Raw genomic sequence first — 12,854 nt, 5'->3', positions numbered from 1 at the left:
GCAATCAAGTGGCCAGGTGCTAAAATATAAATTGTTTCTATTTGTGATGCTCAACACACTGCAAGTCCTGCCTCTCCGATCTCCTCATTGGTTCTTAGGAGCATATACCCACTTGCCATCTCCTCATTGGATTTTAGGAGCATATACCCACATGGGTAATTGAAAGATGAACTGAGGTCCAGACTCTAGTCAGTTGTGGTAATGGTACCTAAAGTTGGTTGCCAACCGCCATATGAAGTCCAAAATAAGAAGAAGCCTGAAGGAAGGAGAGATTACTAGAAACAAATCCGGTTTACCGTTTTATCTGTGGATTAGTTGGCGGAGTAGAGGACCTTCTGCGTTTCAGGTAAAATAACAACCCAATGTTTATATCCCAGCACAAATCTAGCTAAATTGCCATAACTGTTTAAAGCTTTTCAACCTGTCCCCAAATTAATATAATTGTTTCAGAGTTTGTGTCACGCCCTGACCATAGTTTACTTTGTATTTTCTATGTTTTGATTGGTCAGGGTGTGATCTGAGTGGGTATTCTATGTTTCATGTCTTGTTTGTCTATTTCTATGTTCAGCCTGATATGGTTCTCAGTCAGAGGCAGGTGTTCGTCATTGTCTCTGATTGGGAACCATATTTAGGTAGCCTGGGTTTCACTGTGTGTTTGTGGGTGATTGTTCCTGTCCTTTGTGTCCTTAGTGTTAGTTTGCACCAGTTTAGGCTGTTTCGGTTTTCATTACGTTTATTATTTTGCACTGTTTGTATTTAGATTCGTGTTGCTATAGTCAATAAACATGGATCGTAATCTACACGCCGCATTTTGGTCCGACTCTCCTTCTCACGAAGAAAACCGTTACAGTTTGTTGTGATATTTCAACCTACGTGTCCTGATCATGTCTGGTTTGGGTGGAAAAAATCAACTTGGGGTCTGGTCAGCATGTTAGGCTTTGAAACAACATCCACAATGACAATGTCCTACACTTCTTTTTTCAAAATTGATCAATCACAGTGAGGTGAGTTTTAAAAGCACATACTGTCTTGTTAAGTGTTTGATGTGATTTTCAAATTCAATTGCATTGACATCAGAGTGGTTAGAGGGACAATAGAGCCCTGAGTACCAGGCAATTAGCAACCTGATGATTGTTAGCGAGTTGGGAACTACTAACACATGTCCAGAGTGTGTGCATAAGAGGAGATTACCGTTACTCAGTCAAGTGAAATTTTACTGCGGTCATGACTCATGACTGCCGGTGTGGCGGTAATACGGTCACCACAACAGCCGTAGCTGCTGGACTGTGCTGAGCTGAGTGGATGTCCTGTCTGTCCTCAACTGGCTCTGTGTGCTGTGTTAGTGGAGGGATGAGGTCGGCATAAATCTGCACGCACACACAGCTGCGTGGTGTTTACTGCAGGGGCCGGCGGGGGTTGCAGGGGGTAGTGTTTTCTTTTTTTTCTATTGCATTGAGGAAGTTATAAATTACTGTAGAGTGGGGTTTGTAGCGAGCTAGCTCTCTCTGTCCGAGAGGGATATATACCACCTGTGTTCAGTCAGGGAAATGGGATCTCAGGAGGGAGAATTGCTAAGTTGCTAAGTTGATGTCTTAAATGCATCATTATCTTCCCCAGTTGTAGCGTTCAGTTTACTGTCTCTACAGTCAGACTCCTCTCATTGAGTTGAAACAAAACAAGCTGCATCCAAAACAGACGACACCATCATATCCATCCCTCCAAATCATGTTTTTACACCCCATAAATAAGGGTGTATCTTCACAGTGAAGAAAAGGACCTGATTGGGATCCGTATGACTTGGGGGAGAATGTAAATAAGACCTTAGGGACTGTAGCAACAGGCTTTGTCATCACTCTGACAGAGAGAGAAAGATCTTACCAACATCACAGCCCTGTCACAGAGAGTAGAGCGCTGGGAACCATCACGCACACACACACACACACACACACACAGGAGAGGGGCTTGTGAACGCAGCCCAGCAATTAAACGCATCAAGAGGGAAAGCCAACTGCCAGTCCAGCTGTTTGAACTTCAGCATAAACAGATCCACACAAGATAGCTGGTTTCCGCTAGCTAGGCCCAAAGAGCCAGCCTCTCTGGAGGAATGTGTGAGGAGCGGCACTGGGCCTGACTGAGGGGGAAGGAGAATAATTGCCTTTCATAACCCAATGCCTCACACTGGCTCCATTTACTAACAAACAACAACTGTCCAGAGCAGGAGGAACATAAAGCTGCCACTTTCACCATCAGGGAGAGAAAAGAGAGAGAGAGAGAGATACATAATGTATACCCGGTTATGTCATGGTGATTGTTTAGAATATATGGAGGCTTATGAAAGCTTGGGTCATACTGTATGTTGTGACTTGGTCATCTGGCGACAGAGCAGTCATTCATATGGATTCTCTTTCCGTTCACACACGTGGTGACATCTGTGTGTTGTGAAAACAGGCCCAGACAGGGAGCGCTGTTATCATAACAGTGCAATATTATGCAGTATAGTATGGCCGCATTGTGATGAGCTCCGGTCTTTAGGGGTAATGTTTGGAACAGGCTGGGGGATAAGTCAGCTCTGGAAAACTCACATTATTCAGCTTTTGATAATGAATTGTGCTCCGTCCTCACTAAATGACATACATTTGATATGACTTCCCTCCATCTCGAAGTCAAGTTGAAAACAATGGGCGCCGCATGCAGAGGCCCCTGGTCCACCACATCTAAAGCCCAGGCAGTGGTGACTTTCAGCTTAGTCTTATACAGATCCCCCTGGCTGCCTGGCTTCCTCCTCAAAGCTGTAACACCTACAGGGTTAACTCAGGCCGCTACACTAGGGTATTAAGGTTGGCATGTTATTAAATCCCTTTTTTCCTTTATTATGCTTTGCACCTGCGTTTGAAACGAGGATAAGAGGGCTTTTGTTGTGCGGGACCTGGGCAGGCCCCAGGGGGCCTAAGGTAGGACCAGGAGGGGGCCAGGGATGCAGGGGAGAGGGGAGTGTAGAAGGTACTTACACATGGCCCAGCTCGTGAGCGATGGTGAAGGAGGCGCTGAGTCCGTTCTCTTCGCTGATGGAGCAGCTCCGGTAAGGGTCACACATGGTCCCCAGCTCCGCCAGCCCTGGAAGGTCACACAGCTGCTTGAACGGACAGAGGGAAAAAATCCTTCCACCGCTCCACCACTAAAGGCGAGTAAGCCATCAAACGTCTGTTCCGTAAGAGAGATTAGTACTGCCCTCCATCACCCTCTCCTACTAAACACTACACCATTCTGATCAGTCACTTCAGTATATTAGCTGTCAGCTTCTGTTATAAACTCATTACTGTACATTAGATCTCAGTCTCCGAGGGTGTCTCAGGGAGAGTTGGGAAATGTGAAAAAAAAACACATTTACAATTCACACGTGCGTATAATACATTGAAAAAATACAATCACCAACCAAATTATTTATGATTTAGATACTAGCCGATTGTGAAACATTCAAACAGAAATGTTTATCTTAAAGTAAAGCTGTTTGTTTACCCAATGTATCACACTTGTCTTTAGCTCGGCAGATGTCTTCCCTGTGAGAAGACACAAGCACAAACAACACACACCATTATTCATCATCTGTATAAAAGCAGTTGAATGTGTGTTAGGGTAGTAAGATAATGTAGATGGATAAGTAAATACTGTACCTGGTGATCAGGAGTGCAGTGTCATGGTGGGAAGGGTGACTGTCATCCTGGACATTTTGAGTCTGTTGCCAGACACAGAAGTTGTGGAGGGTAGTAGCAGCATTGAAATTTATTGAGGGTCCATCCTGTGAGACATGACATAGAGACAGTGGTGAGGATTTGTACAAGTCTTCCTAGCTAAAAGATGTTTAAAAAAAAATGTAACCAGATGTAAAAAAACAAAAACAAATAATTAACCATGTATCTGTCACAATTGAAAATATTTAGCTATCTACCATTACAAGCCCATGTGCTGTATGCCCTCAGCCCTAGACTAATCAAATCACAGTTGTGGTAGTAGCACATAACAGTAATATATTTTTCTCTGAGGAGATTTCACTTGAGGCTTTCCTCTGACAAGGAGTGCAGTGTCCTTCTGAAGGGCTACAGAGAGAGACAAGGTACACGTGTGGCTAACGCCAGCTGTCTCAGAGTACTCACTCACTGCAGCCCCAGTGTCTGTTCTTACCTGTTCATTGTGGATGACAACCAGCTTGACAATCATGATGTTGATGAGGTTTCCTACACTAGGGTCCCTGTAGACCGCAGCAACCTGTAACAAGATGAACACACAGACAAGAAATGCAAACGTCTACTAATCAGGGGTTGGAACCGGTTCAGGGAGCAGAACTGAAAACCAGAAAATAACACAATTATTCAAGGAACAGAATCAGAACCGGAAATGAAAGTGATCTATACTGTTCCGGAACAGAACAGTTATTTTAAAAGCACGGGAACTGGTTAACAACGTTCTTTTACGTTCTGGGCATTTTTTTCCAGTACTACAAAGTGCTTATGCGAAGCCCTCACTTGAAACTTATTCCAGCATCTACCTGCCAACTGGAAATATTTGCCAGTGTGTGTGTAGGCTACTTGCTTCTCTCCCTTAATGTTACTGAGGCCTACTGATGACGTTACAAGCGGAATTCAGAAATTAGGGAGAGATACTTAATTAGAAGAATGGATTAACTTTTACAATGCTAGTATACTATAGTTATCACGTTTCACATTGGATTTATTAACTGCAAAAAGGTAAGACGTGTTTTTAATTCTAGTGCACCTCTACACACACAAGCTTGTTAGCTAGCTAACTAATGTTCGCTCTGGTCCAACGTTAACCAACTCTCAGAAGTTCAAAGACATTCAAAGTTCCTCCATAGAAGCCACTCATCAGTAGGTATAATTCTGTGGGCCTAATTCAGATAATGCATGTCCATAGCAAGCTGCAAGCTGCAAGCTGCAAGCTGCTCTATCCGCACAAGATGCCCAGTGCTTCAAGCCAAACTTCCTCCACCCTCTCTCGCTCTCTCCCCATCCGCAAAATTTCTGTCGCATCTCATGCCCTTACACTGTCCATAATGACAGGCAGCACAGTGTGTGTGTGTGTGTTTGTCTTTCATTATGATTAAACCATGCTGTTACGGCAAAATACAATTTGCTCTGAATGACTTTCCTTTACAGATTGATAGCAAGCTGCTCTATCCGCACTGATTGGTGAAGTAATTTCACGTTGAGCTAAATGTAAAAATAATGTCTATTTCAGAGGTTTAAAAGGGAACAGAAAGGAGCAATATAAACTGATATTTTTTGGGGGTTCGAACCGGTTCAGAACTTCATTTTGCTGGTCGGAACAGTGGGACAGAACAAAAAAAAGAATGGTTCTGTTCAGAACAAAACTATTGTAAAATGATTTGGGTTCCAACCCCTGCTACTAATGGTACAAAAACAGACAATAGGTCCATTTGAACTAATGCAAATACAAGTATTACTTTGAATGAGAGTAGATCTAGAGACCACATTCTGAAGGCTTGACTGAAATAACAGGACAAGTTGAAGAAAAGCAGGAATGAATGCATATCTTTATTCCTTCAGGGTAAGTTTAATCAACAGTATATTATGATATTATTACACACAATTACAATTCCTCTAAGGTCCCCCTGGTGATGGGGGAGGGGGTGCTTGGCTTGTGTGTATCCCACCACTCCTTGGACAAAAGTTTTTTTGTGCCTTTCTTTTGGTTCAGCCCTATCAGTGTGGGTCACTATCCTCCTGGGGCTATCCTAACAGAGCTCTGACAGGAACTCATTAGCCTTCCATAAACATTTAGCTGGTCAGAGCATAGGGGGCTGCGTGAAGCAGATCCCTCCTCTGGTGGACAGACATATAGACAGGCAGGCAGACAGGAAGGCAGACAGAAAGGCAGGCAGACAGGCAGGCAGGCAGGCAGGCGGACAAACAGATAGACAGGGCACCCAGACTATGATGTAGCCTGGTAAATAGATGGACAGACAATCAAGACTGATACCCTGGAGGAATGTGTCTATGTGGTCAGTGTAAACACTATGACATCATATCAGAGGGCTAGCAGCCCACCCATTAGCCCCCTGCTCCACTAACAGGCACAACGTGCTGTCACCATGACAATGAAGGATCAGTCTTGGCTGATTTCCTTATTCTTGTTTGAAATACAGGGTCTGGTTTCTGTTGGTTTGGCCGGAGAGTGCTAGGTCTTTTGATTGAGAGGCCCTGACAGGTTTTTCTTTGACAGCTGTGTGCAAGTGTGTGTATGTGTGAAAATAAGTGTGTGTACCGTCAAAATATTCTTCCTATTGCCTTTAAAGGGCTAAAGCTGAGGCCCATATGTTTCCAAATAGGTACAGTATTTTACAGTGTTGTATTTTGGTTGAGGTAACACCAGCATAGGGTAACGTTAACCAAACTAAAAGCCAATAAGATCGTAAAGAGCTGAGTCAGCCCAGTGAACCCCTTTATGAGTGACATCTCTAACTATGCAGGACAGGTTGCTATCAGAGTAACATTGGAAAGAGAAAACTGGCTATCAGCATTTCTGTCTTGCAATCTTAGGGATCCAACATACTGTCAGTTGTTTGGCAGGATTCATCAGGTAAAGGCTAACAGGGTGTTGAGTCACATACATTCATAACTGTTGTGTTTCCCAATTTGTTGAATATATATTGTATTACACTGTAATGGTCTGTTTGGATTTTGCTCATTAGTTTTCACCCATGTGGATAGATATTTTACACAAAGGAGATGCATACAGTATTGTTCAATGTCATACAGTATAGAGGGGAAAACTGTTAACCTTAGATACTGAAAATAGGGTACGGTAGAAAGTGAACAGAACTGCCAACCAGATACCAAAATTATTAACAACTTTAACTTATGTTAAAGTGAATGACTTTGTATCACAGAAAAGTTACTGAAACCATAGTAAGTAACCACAGAACAAATCTAGATTCAACCATGTATTTTTCTTTATAATAAAAAAAAACAATATTTTACTTACTACTGACATGATTGTTAGGATGTAGTGCTCGAGGTTGTGTCCGTGGTGGTGCACCATCTTGACGTCAGCAGTCAGCATCAGTTCCACATAGCGGGGGTATGAGAGGAACCTCTTCTGCCTGGACGGTGCTCTGTGACGGGGGTCTGAGGAGTTGGAGGTGGTGGAGAGGCGGTCTATCTCGTAGCCGGTGTGGTGAATGCCCATTCGGTCTCTCAGGGAATCCAGCTCTTCTACCATAGTCCTGTTGCTCTGAAAATTGACAACTGGCCTTTCCGATCCTTCCCCTGTCAGGAAATAGAACATCATTTAACAGAGTGGCATAATCTGGTTAAAGGTAATATGGTAATAGGAATGGACTTGGACCTGAGTGTAAATAGTGGAACACAATACATTTTTGTAAAAGACAAGAAAACCTCACACCTTTTATGTTACATCTACAAGCATTTCCTGCCGCAGTGTGGAACGTCTAAAGCTAAAGAGAAAGGCCTCAGTTTAGCCACATTCCAAAGACCTAACCCCCACATACTGGACTTTCAAGACAACCTTCCATAAATTACTGTGTCATTCCAAGGTTCTGAAGAACAGTTGTAACAATGACACAGGGTCAGTAACAGAGGTTATAGGTTAAGAATTTGAAGGTCAGACAAGCTGCACTCCTGTGCCTCAACTTCAACTTATACAAACACAGAAAACCATCTAATAAGGCTATTATTAACGACAGACTATTCCCACTGCTGCCTCTTCATTTACCAGGGGCTTGCCACAGTGTGTACTCCACATGGGAACATGAATTTAAACCACTTTGTTTAAACCATCGCCCATATATCACAGCAAATGAAAGGGTCTGTCAAGTGTCAGTTGTGCAGAGGTGAGGACGGAGTCAGGTGCAGGACACAGAGCTGAGTAAAACAACGTACTTGACTCTGAAAAATAAATCAGCCAAAATACATCCACGCAGGGATTAACAAACCCTAACACAAAAGACTAACACAAGACCAGGAACAATCACGCACAAAACATAATGAGAACCAGAGGGTTAAATAGGGAAACAATAATAACGTAATGGGACAAGACATAACAAATGGAAAAAGAAACGTGGATTGGTGGCAGCTAGAAAGCCGGTGACGGCGACTGCCGAACTCCGCCCGAACAAGGAGAGGCACCAACTTCGGCGGAAGTCGTGACAGGGTCACTGAGGGAGGAAAAGTTTAACAGAACATTACAGCTGAAATGCAACAGATACCAGATTCCGACTTTCAGGCAAACACAGTTATATTCAGGCCAAAGGAGAAAGCACTTAACAACCTTAAAAGGTAAAAAGGGTACAGAAAGCAGCCATATTCTCTGGCTACACGGAGGCCATTGGCATCACTTCCAATCCTTCCCTCTGTTAGATGGACCTCAGATTAACTGCACGTGTAGCACAGCAGAGCTCAGTCATTGAGAGGTGAGAGATGGATTCCTTTACCATGATGATAAGGATTGGATAAGAGGAACTGAGGGGAGAGAAAGCGAGAAAGTGAACGACAGAGAGGGGGGGGGGGAGTATGAGAGAGAAAGAGGATAAGATGAAGATGGGAAAGCACGCTGAAGCCAACTTGTGGAGGTGAAGGAAGGGAGAGGGATAACTACGTGTGTTTATGTTGTCTGTGCAGAAGGTCATTTCTTTCCTGGGACACTATGCTACTGAAGCACAACAGCACCAGGGAAGAGGAGCCAGGGTCAGGGCTGTGGGACTGGGGTAGGGGGGCTTCCACTTTTTGCTCAGGCAACCTCCTGGCAGCCCATAAGAGCTGCAGAGGGTCTTACACACTCCAACCCTACCCAAACCCTTACCTGGAATAACGGACTTCAACCATCTCTGCCAAAGAGATCATACTACGAAAGTAGTATACAAAAGTAGAGAGATAAAAGAGAGCAAGCCTGACATGCCAGGTCTCAGTTGTAAATGAGAACTTGTTCTCAACTGGCCTACCTGGTTAAATAAAGGTGAAAGAAATAAAACATACATAAAAAATGCTTCAATGTGTTGGTCCAAGATCAACAATGTACAGTGCCTTGCGAAAGTATTCGGCCCCCTTGAACTTTGCGACCTTTTGCCACATTTCAGGCTTCAAACATAAAGATATAAAACTGTATTTTTTTGTGAAGAATCAACAACAAGTGGGACACAATCATGAAGTGGAACGACATTTATTGGATGTTTCAAACTTTTTTAACAAATCAAAAACTGAAAAATTGGACGTGCAAAATTATTCAGCCCCTTTACTTTCAGTGCAGCAAACTCTCTCCAGAAGTTCAGTGAGGATCTCTGAATGATCCAATGTTGACCTAAATGACTAATGATGATAAATACAATCCACCTGTGTGTAATCAAGTCTCCGTATAAATGCACCTGCACTGTGATAGTCTCAGAGGTCCGTTAAAAGCGCAGAGAGCATCATGAAGAACAAGGAACACACCAGGCAGGTCCGAGATACTGTTGTGAAGAAGTTTAAGCCGGATTTGGATACAAAAAAAATTCCCAAGCTTTAAACATCCCAAGGAGCACTGTGCAAGCGATAATATTGAAATGGAAGGAGTATCAGACCACTGCAAATCTACCAAGACCTGGCCGTCCCTCTAAACTTTCAGCTCATACAAGGAGAAGACTGATCAGAGATGCAGCCAAGAGGCCCATGATCACTCTGGATGAACTGCAGAGATCTACAGCTGAAGTGGGAGACTGTGTCCATAGGACAACAATCAGTCGTATATTGCACAAATCTGGCCTTTATGGAAGAGTGGCAAGAAGAAAGCCATTTCTTAAAGATATCCATAAAATGTGTTGTTTAAAGTTTGCCACAAGCCACCTGGGAGACACACCAAACATGTGGAAGAAGGTGCTCTGGTCAGATGAAACAAAAATTGAACTTTTTGGCAACAATGCAAAACGTTATGTTTGGCGTAAAAGCAACACAGCTGAACACACCATCCTCACTGTCAAACATGGTGGTGGCAGCATCATGGTTTGGGCCTGCTTTTCTTCAGCAGGGACAGGGAAGATGGTTAAAATTGATGGGAAGATGGATGGAGCCAAATACAGGACCATTCTGGAAGAAAACCTGATGGAGTCTGCAAAAGACCTGAGACTGGGACGGAGATTTGTCTTCCAACAAGACAATGATCCAAAACATAAAGCAAAATCTACAATGGAATGGTTCAAAAATAAACATATCCAGGTGTTAGAATGGCCAAGTCAAAGTCCAGACCTGAATCCAATCGAGAATCTGTGGAATGAACTGAAAACTGCTGTTCACAAATGCTCTCCATCCAACCTCACTGAGCTCGAGCTGTTTTCAAGGAGGAATGGGAAAAAATGTCAGTCTCTCGATGTGCAAAACTGATAGAGACATACCCCAAGCGACTTACAGCTGTAATCGCAGCAAAAGGTGGCGCTACAAAGTATTAACTTAAGGGGGCTGAATAATTTTGCACGCCCAATTTTTCAGTTTTTGATTTGTTAAAAAAGTTTGAAATATCCAATAAATGTCGTTCCACTTCATGATTGTGTCCCACTTGTTGTTGATTCTTCACAAAAAAATACAGTTTTATATCTTTATGTTTGAAGCCTGAAATGTGGCAAAAGGTCGCAAAGTTCAAGGGGGCCGAATACTTTCGCAAGGCACTGTATCTGGATGGATTAGGTTTGGTCATGGATATGCATGATGAAAAGTACACCATGCATCAGGCTGTCCGGATATGAGCTAATGTATAGCCACATGTGCTGAGCTGTCCGACTCTTAACAGAAAGAAGGCTTGAAATATTTCTGCTGCCTCACAGCTGAGGAAAGATAGATCTCTATGGTCGAACAAACCGTCCTATCAGTAGCTGGTGCTGGGAAGAGAGAGGAAGACTGCAGAAGACTGTGATCCAAGCACCTGCCGGAATTACCAGTTAACCGTCAATGCTAACTCTCTATCATACTGTTTTCCTGCACTGAAGTTACTGAGACTGCATCAAAATAAAGTGTACTTATGTAAAGTGTCTGGAAGGCAGCCATGGCCATAGACAATATACTGCACAACACACATAATTTCCTACCAATTACCAAGTTAATTTATTTCATATATTCTCTTTACCTCTGGGAATTATTTCTTACATTATTAGCCCAGAATTTTTTTGGTGTTATTACCTACAGCCGGGAAGAACTATTGGATATCAGAACGGCGGTAACTCACCAGCACTACCAACATTACGACCAGGAATATAATTCCAGAAGCGGATCCTTTGTTCGCACTCCCCAGGGCAATTGAACTGATTCTAGAGGCCGACCCAAAACAACGCTGGCGGGGGAGAGGTACTCGGAGTGGATTTCTAGTTTGACTTAGGAGGCACACACACCACCCACATCTTCCGAGTATATTACAATGTTCTGGATAATAAAGTTGACAGGCTCAGGGCGACGGTTTCTTTCCAGAAAGACATCAGGGATTGTAACATACTCTGTTTCACCAAAACATGGCTCTCTCGGGATATACTGTAAGAGTTGGTCCAGCCAGTTGGGTTCTCACTTCATCGCGCAGACAGGAACAAAGAAGGGCGGGGGTGTATGTTTCATGATTAATGACTCATGGTGTAATTGTGAAAACATACAGGAACTCAAGTCCTTTTGTTCACCCAACCTAGAATACCTACCAATCAAATGCCGACCGTATTATCTCCCAAGATAATTTTCTTTGGTTATAGTCATGGCCGTGTATAACCCCCCTCAAGCCAATACCACGACTCAAAGAACTTCACTGGACCTTATGCAAACTGGAAACCTGTCAATACAGGATTAAGATTGAATCCTACTACACCGGTTCTGACGCACGTCGGATGTGGCAGGGCTTGAAAACTATGGACTACAAAGGGAAACCCAGACGTGAGTTGCACACATCCAACGCTGTGTGATAGGTCAACATTCACAAAGCCACTGGGCCAGACGGATTACCAGGACATGTACTCAAAGCATGCGCGGCCCAACTGTCAAGTGTCTTCACTGACATTTTCAACCTCTCCCTGACCGAGCCTGTAATACCTACATGTTTCAAGCAGACCAACATAGTCCATGTGCCCAAAGAAGTGAAGGTAACCTTCCTAAATGATTACTGCCCCGTAGCACTCACGTCGGTAGCGATGAAGTGCTTTGAAAGGCTGGTCATGGCTCACATCAACAGCATCCTCCCGGACACCCTAGACCCACTCCAATTTGCATTCCGCCCAAACATATCCACATATGACGCAATCTCAATCGCACTCCACACTGCCCTTTCTCACCTTGACAAAAGGAACACCCATGTGAGAATGGTGTTCATTGACTATAGCTCAGCGTTCAACACCATAGTGCCCACGAAGCTCATCACTAAGCTAAGGACTCTGGCACTAAACACCTCCCTCTGTAACTGGATCCTGGACTTCCTGACGGGCCGCCCCAGGTGGTAAGAGTAGGCAACAACACGTCTGCCACGCTGATCCTTAGCACTGGGACCAGTCAGGGGTGTGTACTTAGTCACCTCCTGTATTCCCATGTTCACCCATGACTGCGTAGCCAAACACGACTCAAACACCATCATTAAGTTTGCTGACGACACAACAGTGGTAGGCCTGATCAGCGACAACGATGAGACGGCCTATAGGGAGGAGGTCAGAGAACTGGCAGTGTGGTGCCAGGACAACAACCTCTCCCTCAGTGTGAGCAAGACAAAGTAGCTGATCGTGGACTACAGGAAAAGGCGGGCCGAACAGGCTGTAGTGGAGGGGGTCGAGAGTTTCAAATTCCTTGGTATCCACATCACCAACGAACTATCAT

At 43.9% G+C, this 12,854-nt stretch overlaps 1 protein-coding gene across 1 annotated transcript in view; it reads right to left on the bottom strand.

The window, feature by feature from the left end:
- Positions 1–12,854, bottom strand: part of LOC110532091 (A disintegrin and metalloproteinase with thrombospondin motifs 20) — a 143,228-nt gene that overhangs the window by 99,264 nt on the left and 31,110 nt on the right. Inside the window, exons 4-8 of the mRNA XM_036970373.2 lie at positions 7,021–7,304; positions 4,180–4,263; positions 3,672–3,796; positions 3,517–3,557; positions 3,009–3,114 (exon numbers count right to left, since the gene is read on the bottom strand). Coding sequence (XP_036826268.2) covers positions 3,009–3,114; positions 3,517–3,557; positions 3,672–3,796; positions 4,180–4,263; positions 7,021–7,304 — 640 coding nt within the window. The remainder of the gene's footprint in view (positions 1–3,008; positions 3,115–3,516; positions 3,558–3,671; positions 3,797–4,179; positions 4,264–7,020; positions 7,305–12,854) is intronic.

The sequence above is a fragment of the Oncorhynchus mykiss genome, chromosome 1, assembly GCF_057628025.1.
Source record: "Oncorhynchus mykiss isolate SJ-2025 chromosome 1, ASM5762802v1, whole genome shotgun sequence".
NCBI lineage: Eukaryota > Metazoa > Chordata > Actinopteri > Salmoniformes > Salmonidae > Oncorhynchus > Oncorhynchus mykiss.
The sequence above is the reverse complement of the archived record's forward strand: the minus strand, read 5'-3'. Positions and strand labels throughout refer to the sequence as shown.